This window comes from Catharus ustulatus, chromosome 13 (assembly GCF_009819885.2).
Source record: "Catharus ustulatus isolate bCatUst1 chromosome 13, bCatUst1.pri.v2, whole genome shotgun sequence".
Classification (NCBI taxonomy): Eukaryota; Metazoa; Chordata; class Aves; order Passeriformes; family Turdidae; genus Catharus; species Catharus ustulatus.
In genome coordinates this window covers 4,349,148-4,365,463 of record NC_046233.1, presented here as the reverse complement: position 1 = coordinate 4,365,463, position 16,316 = coordinate 4,349,148, and the positions used below count along the sequence as shown (strand labels likewise).

Here is a 16,316-nt window from a genome sequence, read left to right as displayed (position 1 = left end):
GAAAGAAATCCACTGATCTATAGATCCTAGGGAAAAAAAATGTTTGTTGTGATTAAAACCTGCTTAGCTTAAAAGATGAACAGTGTATCTTCTACTGACACGAGAACTTTACCTCTTTTTTTTTTTAATTTTCTAATACGTTCCGGCTGAAGAGCCTGAGTTTCCCTGCTCGTAGCAACCACACAGAGGAACTCATGGCATAATCACAGAACATAAAAGCCAATAATGGGGATTCAATTAGTGGTTTTCAAAGGCAGAGGAATTTTTTCTGCCAAATATCAAATTGTTCCTGCAGATAAGGCACCCGGCACGTGTCACAACTGCCGATCTAAATTTTTCATGTCCCCACGTCGGGACAATTTATGTCATCAGCAAGGTCTGTTCTGTACATGGCAGAGAGCAAAGGCAGGAGGTGGGCTCAGCCTTACCTTCCACGTCGCCGCGTTGCGTCGGAAGTAGGCGAACATTCGCGTGAACCAGTTGTAGATTTCGTTTAGTGTTAGCTGTTTTTCAGGAGATTCCAGGATGGCCTTGTGGAGCAAAGCGATTGCAAGATCAGTTACCAGCACACCAGTACAAAACACGCTCACAGTTTTACTTTGCCAGATACAAAAAAAAAAAGGAAAGAAAGGAAGAATGAAAAAGAAGAGATTTGGAGCAAAAAATCGAAAGGAGGGTTTTCACAATATGAACTAAGATTAATGGCTGTATTTAACAGTTCAATGGCAAAATTCAAAATGGAATTATCTAATTGTTTTGAGTTTTTATTTCTGTTTCCTTACAGAAATATTAATTTATTAGTCATTCATAAAGCAGAATCAAAGAGAAATGCAAAACATTTCACTAGCTGATTAAAGCTCAGTAATTATTTAGAGCTCAGATTAATTCTAGGGATCAGAGATTACTGTAGCTTGTGATAATTGACTTGCCATCTTTAAACAGGCTCATTTTCACTGTTGTGTGAAATGAATTTCCTAATAATCACATCGTATTGTAATACTTAATCAAAAGCAATTATGTTATATATTGCAGTTCTAAAAACCCTTATAGTAAAGGTTTGAGCATTTGAGCACGCTTACATACCAAAGGTTTGAAAATCTATTTAATCCAGCACATATAGGGAGATACATTTTTTCCCTAATCCAGACGCATGTGTTTGGCACAGCTTACCTGTCTAATTAAAGATGCATACGTGAATGGTGGTCTAACTTCTGCGTTCTTATAAAATTCTTGGTTCTGGGCAATATCTGCTAAATAAGAGCAGTTGTTCTGTTATCATCACAGCCCGGGCTGTGGGCGAACAGGGAGGGGGCTGTGCCAGCAGAACCCCTTTACCTGAAGAGATGGGGACGTTGTACTTGTCCGAGTACCGCCTCCGGATGGGTCCGACGTTGTGCATGCTCGTGGTAGTGATGACCGACGGTCCCTGCGTGACGGGAGTGATGGGCGCAGTCGGGGTGGTGGGAGTATGAGGTAAACTCTGCGGAGACGCCTCGGACGCGGTCTTGGAAAGCGTGACGCTCGATACCAGATTCAGCTGCGGAGGGAAGGACGAGGGGCTCGTTACAAACAGAGTTTCTGGATGGTTAAGGGCTGCAGAGGAAACCCTCGATACTGGAGTGTCCCTCAGTTCTGAGCACACACTGCAGCTTCAGCACAAAGTGATGCTCTAACATCTCTGTTAAGAGCCAGCAAAGCGAAATAAATATAATAACTGCATAAATGTATTTCCACATAGGTTTAAAAAACAATACAACATAGCCTGCTGCCTAAACAACAAATAGTAAATTTGAATCTAAACCTCAGAAGAAGATCTTGCACAATACATAATAATTTTAATATTTTACTTCTAGTTTCATTGTTTCACAGTCTAAACCCCACACCTCTCTGATTTCCATGCTATCATTATGCACGGCTTCTAATCAGTCTTCCCGGATATTTCATTGAAGGCATCAGGCTTAAAATAAAAGGCAAGACTTTCCTAGGGACATGCTAGGAAGAAATGCAATCTCTCTCTTTAGCATTCGGGCTTTTCTTTTTTTTTTCCCCTCTCTGTTCATCCATTTTAAAAGCAAAGCCCAGAGTAGGTTAACACTGGAATAATTTAATTAATCACAGTGCATGAAATAGTGTGAGCATTCAGCCCAGCACAAGTGGCACCACTCTGATTTTCCCTCCCAGGATGGAAGGCATTGGTGTTACCTGCACGAAGCCCGGCCCCACTGGTGTGGCAGCGTGCCACAGCAGGCTGTAAAACACACCTGCCTCCAGGATTGGGTATCAAACCCAGCTCCAACCTGACTGTTTTCAATACACAGCCCTATTTATATAACCAGCATCCACATCCCTCCCCAGCCCTTTCTTTCTGCCCTACAGTATCCTTTGAAGGATAACGCTCCGTGAATTATTTTAAACAAACAATTCCCTTAACTACAGTATCACAGAAGACAACTGAGAGAAGGGCTTTTTGACTACTTCCACATTTCTCTCCCTTAGGTTTCACGAATAATATTGGTGAAATCCTGACCCCACTGAAGTCAGTAGCAAAATTCCTACTGAATTTAACAGGGCCAGAATTTTACAACTTGTGTCCGTGATTAAAATTGCTTTTTCACTAGACATTAAACCTTCTGAGATGAAGGCAAGGCACACAACGCAGCTATACCCCCAAAATCTCATGTTTATCCATAAGGCACTGTATTAATTTTCCTTGTATGAAAGTAACCAGATAAGAAAGCTCCTATTAGCATCCCTCATATGAGTTAATAGCCACAAATAATGTTTCTTTTTAAAAATAATAGGATTTATCCCAAACAAAGGTAGTGGAAAATAAAGAGTTGTAGTATTACAGAGCAGATACCAACACAAAAAGCCCATTGCCCACAGAGAGGGCTCAGCTGAGGGAAGATAAATTGTGATTGCTTGTCCTTCCTGACAGTGAGAAGGAGCTGAGGGAAGCCCCAGCCACAAACTCCTGGCACAGCCTGGATGCTGCTTCAAGGGAAAAAGGTGGTGAGCAGCAGACGTGCAAACACCCACCTTTCCCTGCAGGTGCTTACAAAGGACTCCTTGCCTTCCAGTGGGAAAGATTTAACACTTTGTGGCAAAGCCAGGGAGTGTGAACCCAGAGAGGGATGGTGAAGGTGGTGAAATGCAAGTATTGATCCCTGTTCCAGCATGAATCACTACCTGCAGAGGGTTTAAACCCTCCTGCTGCCATGTAGTGCCACCATGTGCCACCCAGTCAGCTCGTTGACTGGCCTGATTTAAGGACACTGATTAGGGACATATATATATATATAGTAATGTCTCCCTGTTATCCATCTATCCATCTATTACATATGATAAAAGGACCAGTGATGATAATAACAGTGCAACTGACAGGTCTCACCATTAAATTAAATCTACTGTATTTTATCTCAGTTTCTAAATGGACATTTTAACAGTCCAATAACTGCGAGGAAATCTGCATCAATTTTAAGTGCCCTTCTCAGTGCAGGCTCGGCAGCCGGGCCCTCCCGTTGGAAAGATCACTGCTCCTGCTTCATCATTACGGCTCCCAACTACTCCATTTCAAAAGAGCCCCCTTCCTTTTCCAGCATGTAAAAACTTAACATTTAATCTGTTTCTACTAGGGAAGCTTGAGAAAGGATCCACAAAGGTCAGCATTCCCTGCTTAAAGAATCTGAATCGAGTTAAATTTCTTTAGGCTTTTCAGCATAGGTAGCGACGAGGAATAAACACAGAAGAGGACGAGCAAAAGGGGGGGCTTTAACAGGCTTGACAAATGACACTGTGATTCACACCCACTGCTGGGCTGCCACTAATAAGCTACAGAGGAAGCAGCCAATCTCAGCTAATTACCAGATAAAATTGTATTGTAAGGACTCTAATTAGGAGATGCTTATGGAGGTGATCTAATGATTAAACGCTGCATCCAAGTGACCCCACCATCAATGTGCAGTGGTGCAAGATGTCACCGGAATATTTTGTAGAAACAGTAATTTTATTTCAAGGAGGGGAGGCAGTAATATTTGTAATAATGGCTATGAGGTAAACTAATTAAAAGACAGTTCCTAAAGGAAGACTGTGGCTTTGAGCAGCTGTGGCCGTTCCAAAACAAAGTGCCAAATCTCAACAGAGGAGCTGCAGTCAAGTGGAAAATTTCTGCCTGACCTCTGCTCTCGCTATTAATTTGCAGGAAACCTAATGACACATATACATATTCCCACAAAATTGTTCTAATTGCTAATTTGCCAAAGGAGCCCAGTTTCCAAATTAAACATGACTGCAGTCTGTGAGGAAAGAGAGAACAAAAAGCTGGAACGCAGCGAGTCTGCCGCGTTTCACCTCCGACGACCATTTGTGAGCCTGAACCAACAAGTTAATGAAACACGACCTTGTCCATCGCTAGCAAAGTTTTTCCGTTTTCCGTGTTTTATTTGATGACACTCTCCTCTTCCAGCTGGGTTCCCCAAACCCGAGCCAGGGTGAGGGAGGAGAGGGCTGCACTCCCTCCGCAGCCTTTCGCTGCCGCTTCCTTTGTTGCATCGGTAGCGCCAAGGCTGAAAAATCGGTTGTGAATTAGAGCAGAATAACAAATTATGAATGGTGTTGGTTTTGTTGCCATTTTGAATTATTAATCTGAATGGTAAACTATTAAATCTTAATATTGGTGTCAATTAGAAACGTGGAAGCGGCCGTAGATGATTGTGCAGGGCAAAGATCAGGGAGGGACTGGGCTGGGAGGGTTTCTTTTCCTGATGGAAACTCTACATGGCTTCTCCCTGTTTGCATTTGCTATTTAAAAACAAGTTACTATGATTAGAAAAGTTGTTCTCATTGGTATTTTGTACACAGGCTGTTTCCCACATACCATAATTTTTGGATGAGTATCACTGCTGGCAGAGGGGAGGGAGCCCAAGCCAGAGTGAGTACTTGAACAAGCAAGAACTCTTGCACTGCAGCAATGCACAATGTGGGCACTCAAGGACTACACCCCTGCACCAAAGAGTTAAAATGTTTTCATAATATTTGTCCTGGGAATGGGGGGAGGCAGGATTTCCTCCAGCCTTTAAAACACAACCAAACCCAAAAATAATAATAATAATAAAAACAACAGAAAACACACCAAATCCCACAACAGTTTTAAGTCCTAAAATTCTGCAAATGCAATCACTGAACTTTGTTGACTGCTTTGTTCAGTTTTGGTTTTTGAGAATATTTCCTCATACTGTTTTGCCTTGGTCATTCATAACTGCTATAATTGTCTCAGTGTTCAATATCCTGCTTAGGATTTTATTATTAACCTTCCCTTTCAAGAAATAGTCATGTCTTCCTATTTAAAGTGAAAAGTGAGTCATTTGCATTTTTTCTTTAGATATAAACAAGGCAGAGATAACCCACACTATTACCCAGTTAAAAAAACCAGATTTCCAGTTAGTGGCTCTCCCACTAGGACTAAGTCTGATTTCTTTTTGTGTAAATATTTTACATGACAATAGCAGTTGCACATAAAACAGCACTGAAACTCTTTCAAAAAAGGAAAAAAAAGAAATGTTTCTAAGGGTCACAGTGAGGCCATACCCAGTGACTCCCCTGCAATGGGTGCTGCTGCTGGGGCTGAGGACTTATCTGCACTGAGTTCCTAGGACTGAAATAATTTGGAGAAGAAACTCCTCTTCTTGACATTGAGGGTGAGAGACAGAAAGTGAACACTGGGTCTAAAACTTTGTTCAGTGCTGTGTCTTCCTCTCCCTGTGTCAGCCTGGACACATCAGTGTATTGGATGCAGAGCCTGGCAGGCAGCAATCACTTAGCAGGTGTTGTTATTGGCAGGAATACTAAGGAAACTGAAGCTGAGGAGTGAGACTTAATGAAAACCAGTATATAAAAACAGCTTTTGTTGTGCTTGAGAATCTCTCTTTATTGCTGCATATCGTTATTTTTTCGAACTATAAAGTATGGCTACAGCAGCTAAAATGCTCAGTCATTACCTCAACAGTTAAAAGACTTTTTTTTTTTAATGCTTTGTTATTACAGTTGCTAAAAACAGTATTTCAAAACAATCATAACTGCTATGGTTATGGTAAAAAAAATACATTAAAGAAGGGATATCTAACAGTGCATCTTATTTAAAGTGCCAGAAGGGCCTTTAAAAGTTTTCTGTCTATTTTTAAAAGATGGTTATAGCACCTAGTATGAAGAATTACTTGTTGGTTGATGCTTTTTCCTTCTCCTTCCCTTCCTATGAACTTCGACTCAAGTTAATCCTCCCAGAAGAAAGCACATTTCCATTTGAACCTACTCTGCTGATGTCTAACCCCGATGAGAACAGCATGTCGCGGGGGTACCCTAATAGCAAAACCAGGATGACACTTCTTGAGAAATTGCTGTTCCGGCTTTTGTGTTGTGGTTTTGTTATTTTACCTTGAAAAAAGTTCACCTTTCCAAAACACGTCACAGCTTACTCTGTCTCATGGCTTTGTTCTCACTTTCCTCAGGCCCCTCAGTCCCACCAAAACAACACGTGTAGCATGAACAGGAACAGCGCTGCCTGCTCTGAGTGCTGAGCTCTGAGATAGCTCAGTTTTCTTTAAACTGCTGCCGTGGAGCATTTTCATTACAAAGCTGGGTGTTTTTAAAGGTGATCCTGAGCACTGCTCCAGTTCCTGGGATGTTCCCCCACACCTCAGACCCCATCCAGCCTGCCCAGCATCCCCTGAGGAGCTGCACCAGACACCGACAGCACCTCCCTGCCCATGCAGTCTGCCAACGATTTGGGCCATCAGCACTGCGCCACACTGGAATGTGCTTAAATCTCATCGACTTTAGTAGGACTAGAGAGCTTTACTGAGCAGATGTCTTGGTGGGCTGAAATGCAGGGGCCACTCCACCACCCCTCCCAAGCTCAAAATTACTGCAAAGAGCTAAAGACACCCAAAGGTGGGGATGGAATGGATGGATATGGCTAAATCAGACAAGCAACCCTACCCCAGAGCTGGATGAATTTTGAACTGATACAGAACTTGGCTGTGGTCCAGCTGTCCAGCAGCACACACTCAACCACTGTCTGAAGCCCAGAAGGCAAAGATGGCACAAGTGGTCAGCATGGATTACACATGGCACGTGGTTAACACAGATTCTCATATACCCTATTACCTGCCAGTAACAAAATAGTTTATAACAAGCATTAAGATCCTTTAGGCAGAATAAAAACATTTCCTCAGTCATGAAAAGGCTGTAATTTTAAATCCAAGCTCACTGCTATGTTTGGATTCGCAGCTGCTTTTTCCTTTAAAATCACCGAAGTACCGTAATATATTAGTTCTAACACACACCTTGCATTAGTTATGTTGGCAGAAAAAAAATTAATTACTGGATGTAAAGACTACTTTGCACTGCAATAATGGTCATCAGATCTTTTTACCAAAGTCCTATCCCACTGAGTTAAAAGGATGAGGGTCTAGCAGAGTCTATGCAATGCCTGTGTATTTTTTTCACTAGGAAAGCACAATTTATGCAAAACACTATACTTCTACATTTTATAATTAATTTTCAAATGCTTCACCTATACATATTTTAATAATTTCTGATTTATCAGATGGTATCTATAATAAATTTTTCTATATTTCAATAAATGAAAAGAAGGCAGTTTCAATCCAACAACAGAGTGCCACACAATATAGGCCTGTCAGGCACCAATTTTTACTTCTAACATGTAAGTTAAAGGATAAGGAATTTATAATGCTGCCTGTGAACGAAACCACTTTTCATACACAAATGTGATCTTTTTTTTTCCAAAGGGTAATACAACAGTACATTTACATAAACTAATCCAAACAATCTATGTATTTGACAATGGCAAACCTCACACAGACTGCCTATTGTTGGTTTACATCTTGGAGTTCTTTATGTTGGCTTGTAACACTGCTCTAGCTGTCAAAGGTTTGACTTGGACTCTAAATAAATGGTTATAGAAGTGCTGTGCAGCGATATTGGACTTCTTTGCAAAAGAAAACCTGCTGTGTATGAATTCAAAAGCTATTAATTTTTCAGTCAAAAATATTCATGCCTATTTCTTTTAATAAAGAAACACTGTGCTGAGCAACTGAGAGATAATGTTGACTAGTGGTACAGAATTTTCAATAGAGCAGTTAAAAATAAATTTAGTAGGAGGTCCCCAACAAAGCTATAATTTTCCAGAATGTAAAACATTTTTAATACTAATCAAGACAGCCCTTTTCCCCCTGCGTTCACGGGGTTTTTTTTCCCCCTCTGCTTTTCCCTGTTTATTAGCTGTTAACGCTAATCTTCATGGCGACACCGCCTGGTATCTCCGTAGCCTACAAGACCCGCCAGAGCTTCCTGCCCTCGGCGGCCCGGCATCGATCACGAGCTGCCTTGCCAAACACCGCTCGCCCTCTGATGATTTCCTCCCTTCAGTTTGTAATCCTTCCTCCTGAGGGGCACTGCTGTTATGAAAGGCCTCAAGGCAGAGTGCTTTGAGACTCCCAGATTATTCCGCTGTTTTAATTTTTAATCCAGTAAGAGCTATAGAAACCAAACCTCCTCCCCATTCTGTTGGGTCTACACACTTTGCCAACAATGCGCTCAAGCATTTGCATTCGGGCTGGGATGGATGTGAGGAACTAGAAGAATGCTATTTTTATAGACACTGCCAGTAGTTTCTACTCCAGAGGGCTGGTGTCCACCAGACCAAGCAATTTTAGGCATCTCAACAGCTTAAATGGAAGGGTTTGTACCTACCACTCAACTCTCTCCAAAAAGGCAAGGAAATTTCCCGTTGACTTTGACATCTGCTCCAGTGTTGCTGAATAGCCTGCAATTTTCTATCTAGTAGCCTCCCTATGCACTTCTGCAGCCATTTATTTCCAACTACACGGAAACTGAGAAATCCTTTTCTAGTAAAAATGTGTGCGCGAAGTGTTTAATGATTTTATGTTCTCTATCTCTGTAATGTGTTCTGTTTCAGACATTAATTTTGTCTACCAACTGCATCTTGGCAGGCTACCATATTTGCTGGGTTAATAGTCTGACTCCTTTTTATTTCTATCACCATAAATCACACATATATGGGTGTGTGTTTGCTTTATTTATAGAAAAAAAATCAGTCAAAACAGATAAACCAATACTTTGTCATTATGCTGCATCATTGCATATTGATTAAAATTGCTGGTACTAACTATAGATTGTCAACGCTCAATTAATTTTCACACAATGACTCAAAGCAAAATCAAATAAAGCCAGTGTACCTTTAAATCTTACAAATCTTAAAATCAAGAAGCAAAGCACTCTCTCCATTTTGAATAATCATTGGAAGCTCCCAGGAACATTTTCAGCATTAAGAGGCTGAGAGAAAACAACTGCTGAAGAAGAGTCATTTCAGTCAGGGAAGGAGATGGGGGATTTTCCTGGGTTTGGGGGTAACCAGGAGTTTTCTTTGGCTTCAAAGACACTTGCTTCCCCTACTCCCCCTTCTTCAAAGAGCAATCTGGGGTAGAGGAGTTTTCCCTTCTCAGTTTCAACAGTATAAAACCTGATACCGGGTAACCGTGATTATCATCAAAACGTGCAGTTAGAGTCACTTCTACAGTAAATGTCTGTCAGACCAGGAGAAAGCAAAATAAATATACTAAATATAATTCAATTACAGCTCCTTCCTAACACTTCCTAAGATTTCATCCAAGTCAGACTGATGCAAAGTGACTTACATGAGGCCAGAAAAATGCCCAAAGCATCAGCTCTGGAACTAAACTTGACTTTGAAACTCCCCGAAGAGAGGGGGATGACAAAACCCGGCTGCGCTTCCATCTCCTCCCCACACCCGGCTCTGAAATGGGCCAGGCTCCACAGCGTGGGGAACAGAAAAAGAGAGGTGGTGAGGTTTGGATTTTGCTTTCAGCACAGTTCAGTACTTACGGGCTGAGGGGTGGCTTTTGGTTCAGTTGACTTCACATGCAGGTGTGTCATCATGGCTTGCAGGCGCTCTTTATCTTTTGCAAGCTGGAACGGGAGAGAAAAAAAAATATCCTCTGTTAGTCGTACAAATAAAACCCAGCCTCTGCTTATTCCTAATTAAACAGCTGGCACCGAGGCATGAGACAGAAGAGTTTTATTGCTGAGTAGTTTGGAAATTGTATATGGGCTATTCGTGAGGTAAAGTGAACGCGTGGTGCTGGGTGTCACCATTTCCCAAAGCAAAATGCATTAGCCCTTGAGTGAGAAGAGCTAGACCTGCTGGCACCAAGAGCTTCACTCCAGCCTTGACAGCTAAAAGACAACAGTGAATCATGTTTATTAACCAGCCCCACTCCAGCTCGGGAGGCACAGCAGAAGGGAAGCAAGGCAGCGGTTCTGGGATGCGTTTTCCTTCTCTCAGAGCACAGAACAAGTGGCACAGATGGTCTGTGGCTTTATGTCAACCACAGGCATTGTGGCACATGCAATGGGCACAGTCAGGGGTGGTTAAACCACATGAGGCACCTCCACAGGGCTCTGCAGGTCCAAAAGCACCTTGATTTGACTTGAGAAGGTGGCAGAGCCCTTGGTGGGTCACCCTGGGAAGTCAGGCTGGGTACCCTGAGCATGGGGCAGGACCTGCGGTGGGAGCTGCCAGTATCGCTCTGGCATAAACCAGAAAAGCTGAAAGCAGCTTTCATCACCCCAAAACACTCAACCCTGGGCACACAACGCCACAGGACTGATGTTGTCATCCTTTCTCATCATCCACTTAAGGCCCAAGAGTGAGAGTGAAGCCCCTGCTCTCAGTGTCTTATGTTTTATGGTTGAGATTCACACAGCTGGAGTCTCGGGATCACTGGTATGCATCCATAGCCTGGTCAGCTTCCCAATGCATTTCAATGCACTGAACAGACACTAAATTTCATTGGTTTTGGAAACAAGGAATTTTTTTTCAGTGTATGAATGGGACTTTTTTCCAATTGCTCTTCAAAAAAATTACAGTGGAAAGATATTAAGAATACTAATGAAAAAGGAGTGTGATTAACCTGCATGCTGAATATAAAGGTTGCTACTTCCAAGAGGACCTGAATCAGGTTCTTACAAATGCCAGTTTTTGCAGATCTGAGTTTTTGCTTTAGACAAGCCAGATTACTGGTGCCAAGAGGAGAACTGTGCTCACATTCCAGCAAAACTTAAAACAACCTGCCCACCACCTTATCACAGTAATCTGTCTGTAGCAGTAAAGTGGGTCTAAGTGTATATAAAAGAAGACTTGATCATAAATCCCCATTCATAACCTCACGGCCAAGGTTGTTGTGCTCTTTGCAAGGAGAGGGGTTTGAGACTGTGCCATGATGGGATAAAACTTGGCACTATGATTTCCAAGACAGGAATTAAATAAAGAATGGTGTCACTGCACTTTTCAAATGGTTCCTCTTCTTTTGGTCAAAAACCTCAATGGCAAGAGAAAAAAACCAGCCACCTATGGCAGATCTCCTGCAATCTCATCCTGATCTGAGTTGGACACTTCACAGGAGAGCTGAGGGCAGCGACAGGCTCTTATCGCAGCGCTGCAGCAGAAACTTCTCCCTCTGAGAGTCCTCTGAGAACCTCTCCAGAGAAAGGAGAGGGCTCACCCTCAGCTGCTGTGCTTCATACAAAACAAATTAAGCCAAGAAATAGCTGTGCTCTCCACACAGCTCTGTTGTGCAATCCCTCATTCCTAGCAGTCTCTGGGCACACGGGCTGCTTGGCGGGGTCATCTGTACATTAAATTTCGGTCTGCAGGCTACTGCAGAAGAACAACATCTCGTAGCCAAAATAAATAAAAGGCAGGCACCTGAGAGTTTCCTGCCTGCCCCAGCACGGCAGCAGGAGGGGATGGCACCCGGGCAGCACAGGGCACACCCTGCCATGCTTCCCCCAGTCCCTGTGGCAAGGGAGAGGGGAGAGGGGCACCTCCCTCCCAGCGTCGGGGTCTCTGTTTGTAGTGCTTCCACTCATCGTCTCAGCAATGCTTTTAACGCCGAATCTGGTGGATGGAGGTTATTAAAGATCCTCTCGACATTTCAGGCAGACACACGCTAGCATTTTGTCATAGTCTAGGAATTCAAACACTCACCCAGTTAGGCAGGAGTTTAAATTATGAAAAATAGAGGTCTCTCGGTTTCAAAGCATTGAAGAGAAGTAAAAAAATCTGAAGAATTTCTTTAAACTGTTTTTCCCTTAGGTCAGGAAGCAGTAGTGATATAAAACTGGAGTGTCACTAGTAGCCCCTCTGGTCGGTGGGGTCAAACAAAAGAAGCCATGGGGGATTGCTCAGCCACTGGTGGGAGCAAATTATCACTGGAGTGTAGATGGTCCAGAAACGGGGAATAATAGTCAACAGGCAGGAAAATGCTCTTGATCTACTGATAACATTGTTGGCCAAGGACAGCTCTGACATGGAGGTAAGAATCTGCTCTGTACATGGGGCTTGAGGAACACAACACAGTCCCATCTGAAACTTCTTTCTTGCTATACCCATTTGGAAAGTTCTGCATGGTGGGAGTTTTCAGACAGCCATCCAGTTCTCCATGATAACCCTGGTTTTGTGAGACTTCCTTCACCTCTGGATGTACAATGTGAGTGCATAACTGTGGCTCAACTGAAAATACATCCAGAGCAAGGTACAAGCCTTGCAAGTGTGGACACGACGACACACAGCTTGCCCTGAAGAGGTTAAATCCTAAAACTATACCAGTAGGAAAGGCAGAAGGAAGCACAGAAAGCACAGGCCAGAAGGGGTTCCAGACATGGCAATGAGCAAGGAACAAGAGGAAAGGCATAAGAAACAGAGATGATGGAGAAATTTACAGGAGGAAAACCAGACAGGAAATAAATGCAAGAATCAGGAATGGGAAAATGAAAACCCAGTGAGGGCAGATCGGGAGAGCACTTCAGCAGCAGGATTTTGGACAGACCAAGGACAAAAGAGAAGGAAGCCAGTCACAGGTAATGCAAGAGGCAGCCAAACCACAGCCCTCCCATTCTGTGCCTGGTTAGGTTGTGCACTAGGAAGGTTTAGAATCCACTTTTCAAGAATGGCAATGGATGCTGCAGGAAAACAGACCAAGGCAGTGTTTTCACTGCACTGAAAATGGCCAGCAGCCTTTGTTTTCTCCCATTAGGAGACACTTCTCTAGACTCATCACAGCCCTGCTGCTATCCTGATGTTTTCCCACTCAAAGGTAGTGCTGCAAAATGGATGTCCTATTGCAGCTAACAACTAGCTAAGGACAGGGATACATTCCTGTGTTTGTATTTTACTCAGCAGCACAATTTTCACTATTTATAATGAACAAATGATCATGTCAAGATGGTTTAAACAATGTGAAATGTGAGAAGATTTCTACCTTGCTTGTGATTTTTGAAGTATCTTTGTGATGGAAATGCTAAGACTGAACATTGAGATGTCTGCTAAGGGCATTTGCAATCAAACACAAAACAGATTTGACCTGATTATTTCCAAAATTTTGATTAAAAATTATTTTAGAAGATATTACACTGATATCTAACACTGATGAAACTATCATAGGTAAAATAAGTAACAGCACAATCAACAACTAAAGGATAGCACTTGGGTCCATCACACTGAAAACCTGAAGTACATCCCTCAGGTGAAATGAATTTGTTTTGATGGGGCTGTACATGCATTAAATGGTGGGGAATGTAGATCCTGCCCTGATGCTGGATCCTGAAGCTGGGAATTCCCAGTTGCACTGTAAGGCAAAGCTGTTCACCAGTGCTGCAGATCAGGGGTAAAGGCTGTGTGTCCCTCTTCTACCTAGCTCACAAAACTCAGTCTCCAGAGGGCCTGTATCACTTTGCTCCATGGCCTGAGGATCAGATCAATGGTCCTCAGACCACTCCACTGACACCCCACTGCTGGGCACCACTCTTTTGCTTTATTATGGTTCTGTGCAAAAACAATCCACAGCCAGATAAACTAGGGACTGGAGGGCAAATCCTTCTACATAATTAGGGACTTTTTTGAACTATCAAAGGACTGATACAGGATGAAAGGAGAGGGAGAAGAGGGAAGCTACAGGTGAATTTTAGAAACTAGACCACCCTCCTCCTCCTCCACCTGTCCTTGCTGGCCTCATTGTGTTATCAACACTCCAGCCTAAATTAGGCTCCAGTTCATTCTAGCTATGCTGCTCACATGGTTGTTAAATCCAGAACTTTCTGGCCCTCATACTGCTCTGAAATTATGGTCTTGCCTTGTGGACCTTATGCTGCCTTCCCTTGCAATGACTCTGAGATTGCCAGCACTAAATGGGTGTGAAGCTGTAACTGTAAGTCATTTAGAGCAATTAGCAGAATGCACTGCTGATAAACCTTTCAGAAATATTGGCATGGGATTAGGGAGAGGTGGGAACCAAGTATCTCTGTCCTGTCCCTGTGTAACACAGGGCATCCTCCTGTAGTTCCAGGCACAGCCATTCCCAGGGACTGCAGGAGAAATGGATTAAAGCTTTTCAAGCAGACTGTAAGTGAGGAATCTAGATTTACCTTCAGCCTCAATATTACTGCACCTTGGTGAAAGATTATCTCACATCTCAGTTTACCAGGAACACTGTAGATTTTTATTTTTCTTTTCCTAATTCCCAAGAAACTTGTTAAAATAACAGACTATTTCTCATAACATTTTCTGCATGACTCTGATATTTTATGACTGGTAGTTTGATTTTTATAAAACTTGTATTAAAATAGTTTATATTGCTTCAGCTAATAGTGAAAGTGTCATGACCAGCGTGTTCCTGAAAGTAAAATTTAGGAAGTATCTATGGAAGAAAAAGGGTAATTTGTAAGATAAGAAGATAAAAAGCATTTTTTAAAAAATGCTTATCTTGAAAAGTAACAACAAGAAGTTTAAGTGTGGTTTTGCTGATTTTTCTCTCCAACTATTTGAAGCTATAAATGACTTAACTCAGTAAAATTCCAAATGTAATTATCTTCTGTACTTAGCCCAAGGCTTTCCATATATCTCTACACTGCTGTCTTGCATACAAAATAGGTTTTTCAATAGCTGGTAACTATATAATGTACAACATTGTTTTAATTTCCCCTTCTTTGCTAACCTCTTGCCTACACACAGACACACTGTCACAGCCGCCCAGCCGGAGCAGCAAGGTGCAGGGAGACAGAAAGGACTCAGAAGCATTTGGAAAGGCAATTACACAAACAGCTCATACCTTTGCATCACAATCAATATATTCCAATTTACCCCCTTTTGGCAGTTTACAAAAAAAATTATTTGCTACAAACGGCAAAAAAATAATTGTAATAATAATAATAATAATAATAATAATAATAATAATAATAATAGAACAACATGGAGAGTATTAGTACATGAAAGACCACCAAACAAGCCAGGTCATGCAGCGTTTGGAAATAAATATCAACCATTTCCCCATTGTAGCAACAACTCCAAATGAAGGGGACCACATTCCCCTCGCCCCCCTCCAGCCCCCCAGGTGGGTATAAAAGCATTAGATACAAACTGATGGCTTTCCAATCAGCCAGCCTGGGTAGGTTTCCTATTTCTTTGCAAGTTACGGTTTAGGAAAGAGGAAATGAAGCTGCAGTTTCTTTTGATTGTTTTTAAAACTACTACAAGAAGGTTTTGAAAGCTGGTTTTCAATCACAGGGGGAAAAGCAGAACTCATTTTTTATTGCTGTCGAGAATTGGATTTGATTAATACTGAGGTAATATTAAAATAAATTTTAATTTACCTGTAGCTCTAACTGCTGTACAACCTGCATTTGTACTCTACATTGGGCTGTACTTCTATCATCCAGCGCATGCTCACTGTTGAGATGTCTGTAACAATACACAGAAAATCATTAAGTGAAATGGATAAACAAAAAGGAAAAAGTAGTTACCAGGATGAATAAGCAATCTGAATGTTATCCAGCACATTTTCATCGATATCAAGATTTAAAGATAATTTTTCAATTTTTTTCCTCTGTCCTGCTTTGGCTTGTGTTTCTTCCCATCACTCATTGTATCTCTTATTATATTATATTCACAATTTTTCAGCAAAAAAAATTCATTTATACATAAAAGAAGTTTGGCAGAACAGTTGTTTTTTCCTCCTTAAGGCACATGAAAACAAAATCACGAAATTATAGTAAAATAATTTCACATATAATTTTGCATTACTTTACTGTAAGATGCTGGATATACCTAAATGGACACATGCAATACATGAATAATTAAATCCCACAGAACCCTCATGTTTACATGATAAAAAAAAAAAGACATGATTGTAAAAAGAACCAAA

The 16,316-nt window shown here is 41.8% G+C and overlaps 1 protein-coding gene across 11 annotated transcripts in view; it reads right to left on the bottom strand.

The window, feature by feature from the left end:
* Positions 1-16,316, bottom strand: part of FOXP1 (forkhead box P1) — a 379,323-nt gene that overhangs the window by 21,190 nt on the left and 341,817 nt on the right. For 9 of the 11 annotated variants that reach the window (XM_033071478.1, XM_033071483.1, XM_033071479.2 and 6 more), the window contains 5 exons: positions 15,766-15,853; positions 9,943-10,026; positions 1,336-1,537; positions 1,171-1,250; positions 429-530 (listed from right to left, as the gene is read on the bottom strand). In XM_033071478.1, the coding sequence (XP_032927369.1) occupies positions 429-530; positions 1,171-1,250; positions 1,336-1,537; positions 9,943-10,026; positions 15,766-15,853 (556 nt within the window). The remainder of the gene's footprint in view (positions 1-428; positions 531-1,170; positions 1,251-1,335; positions 1,538-9,942; positions 10,027-15,765; positions 15,854-16,316) is intronic. The other 2 variants (XM_033071484.1, XM_033071489.1) reach the window with 1 other exon arrangement.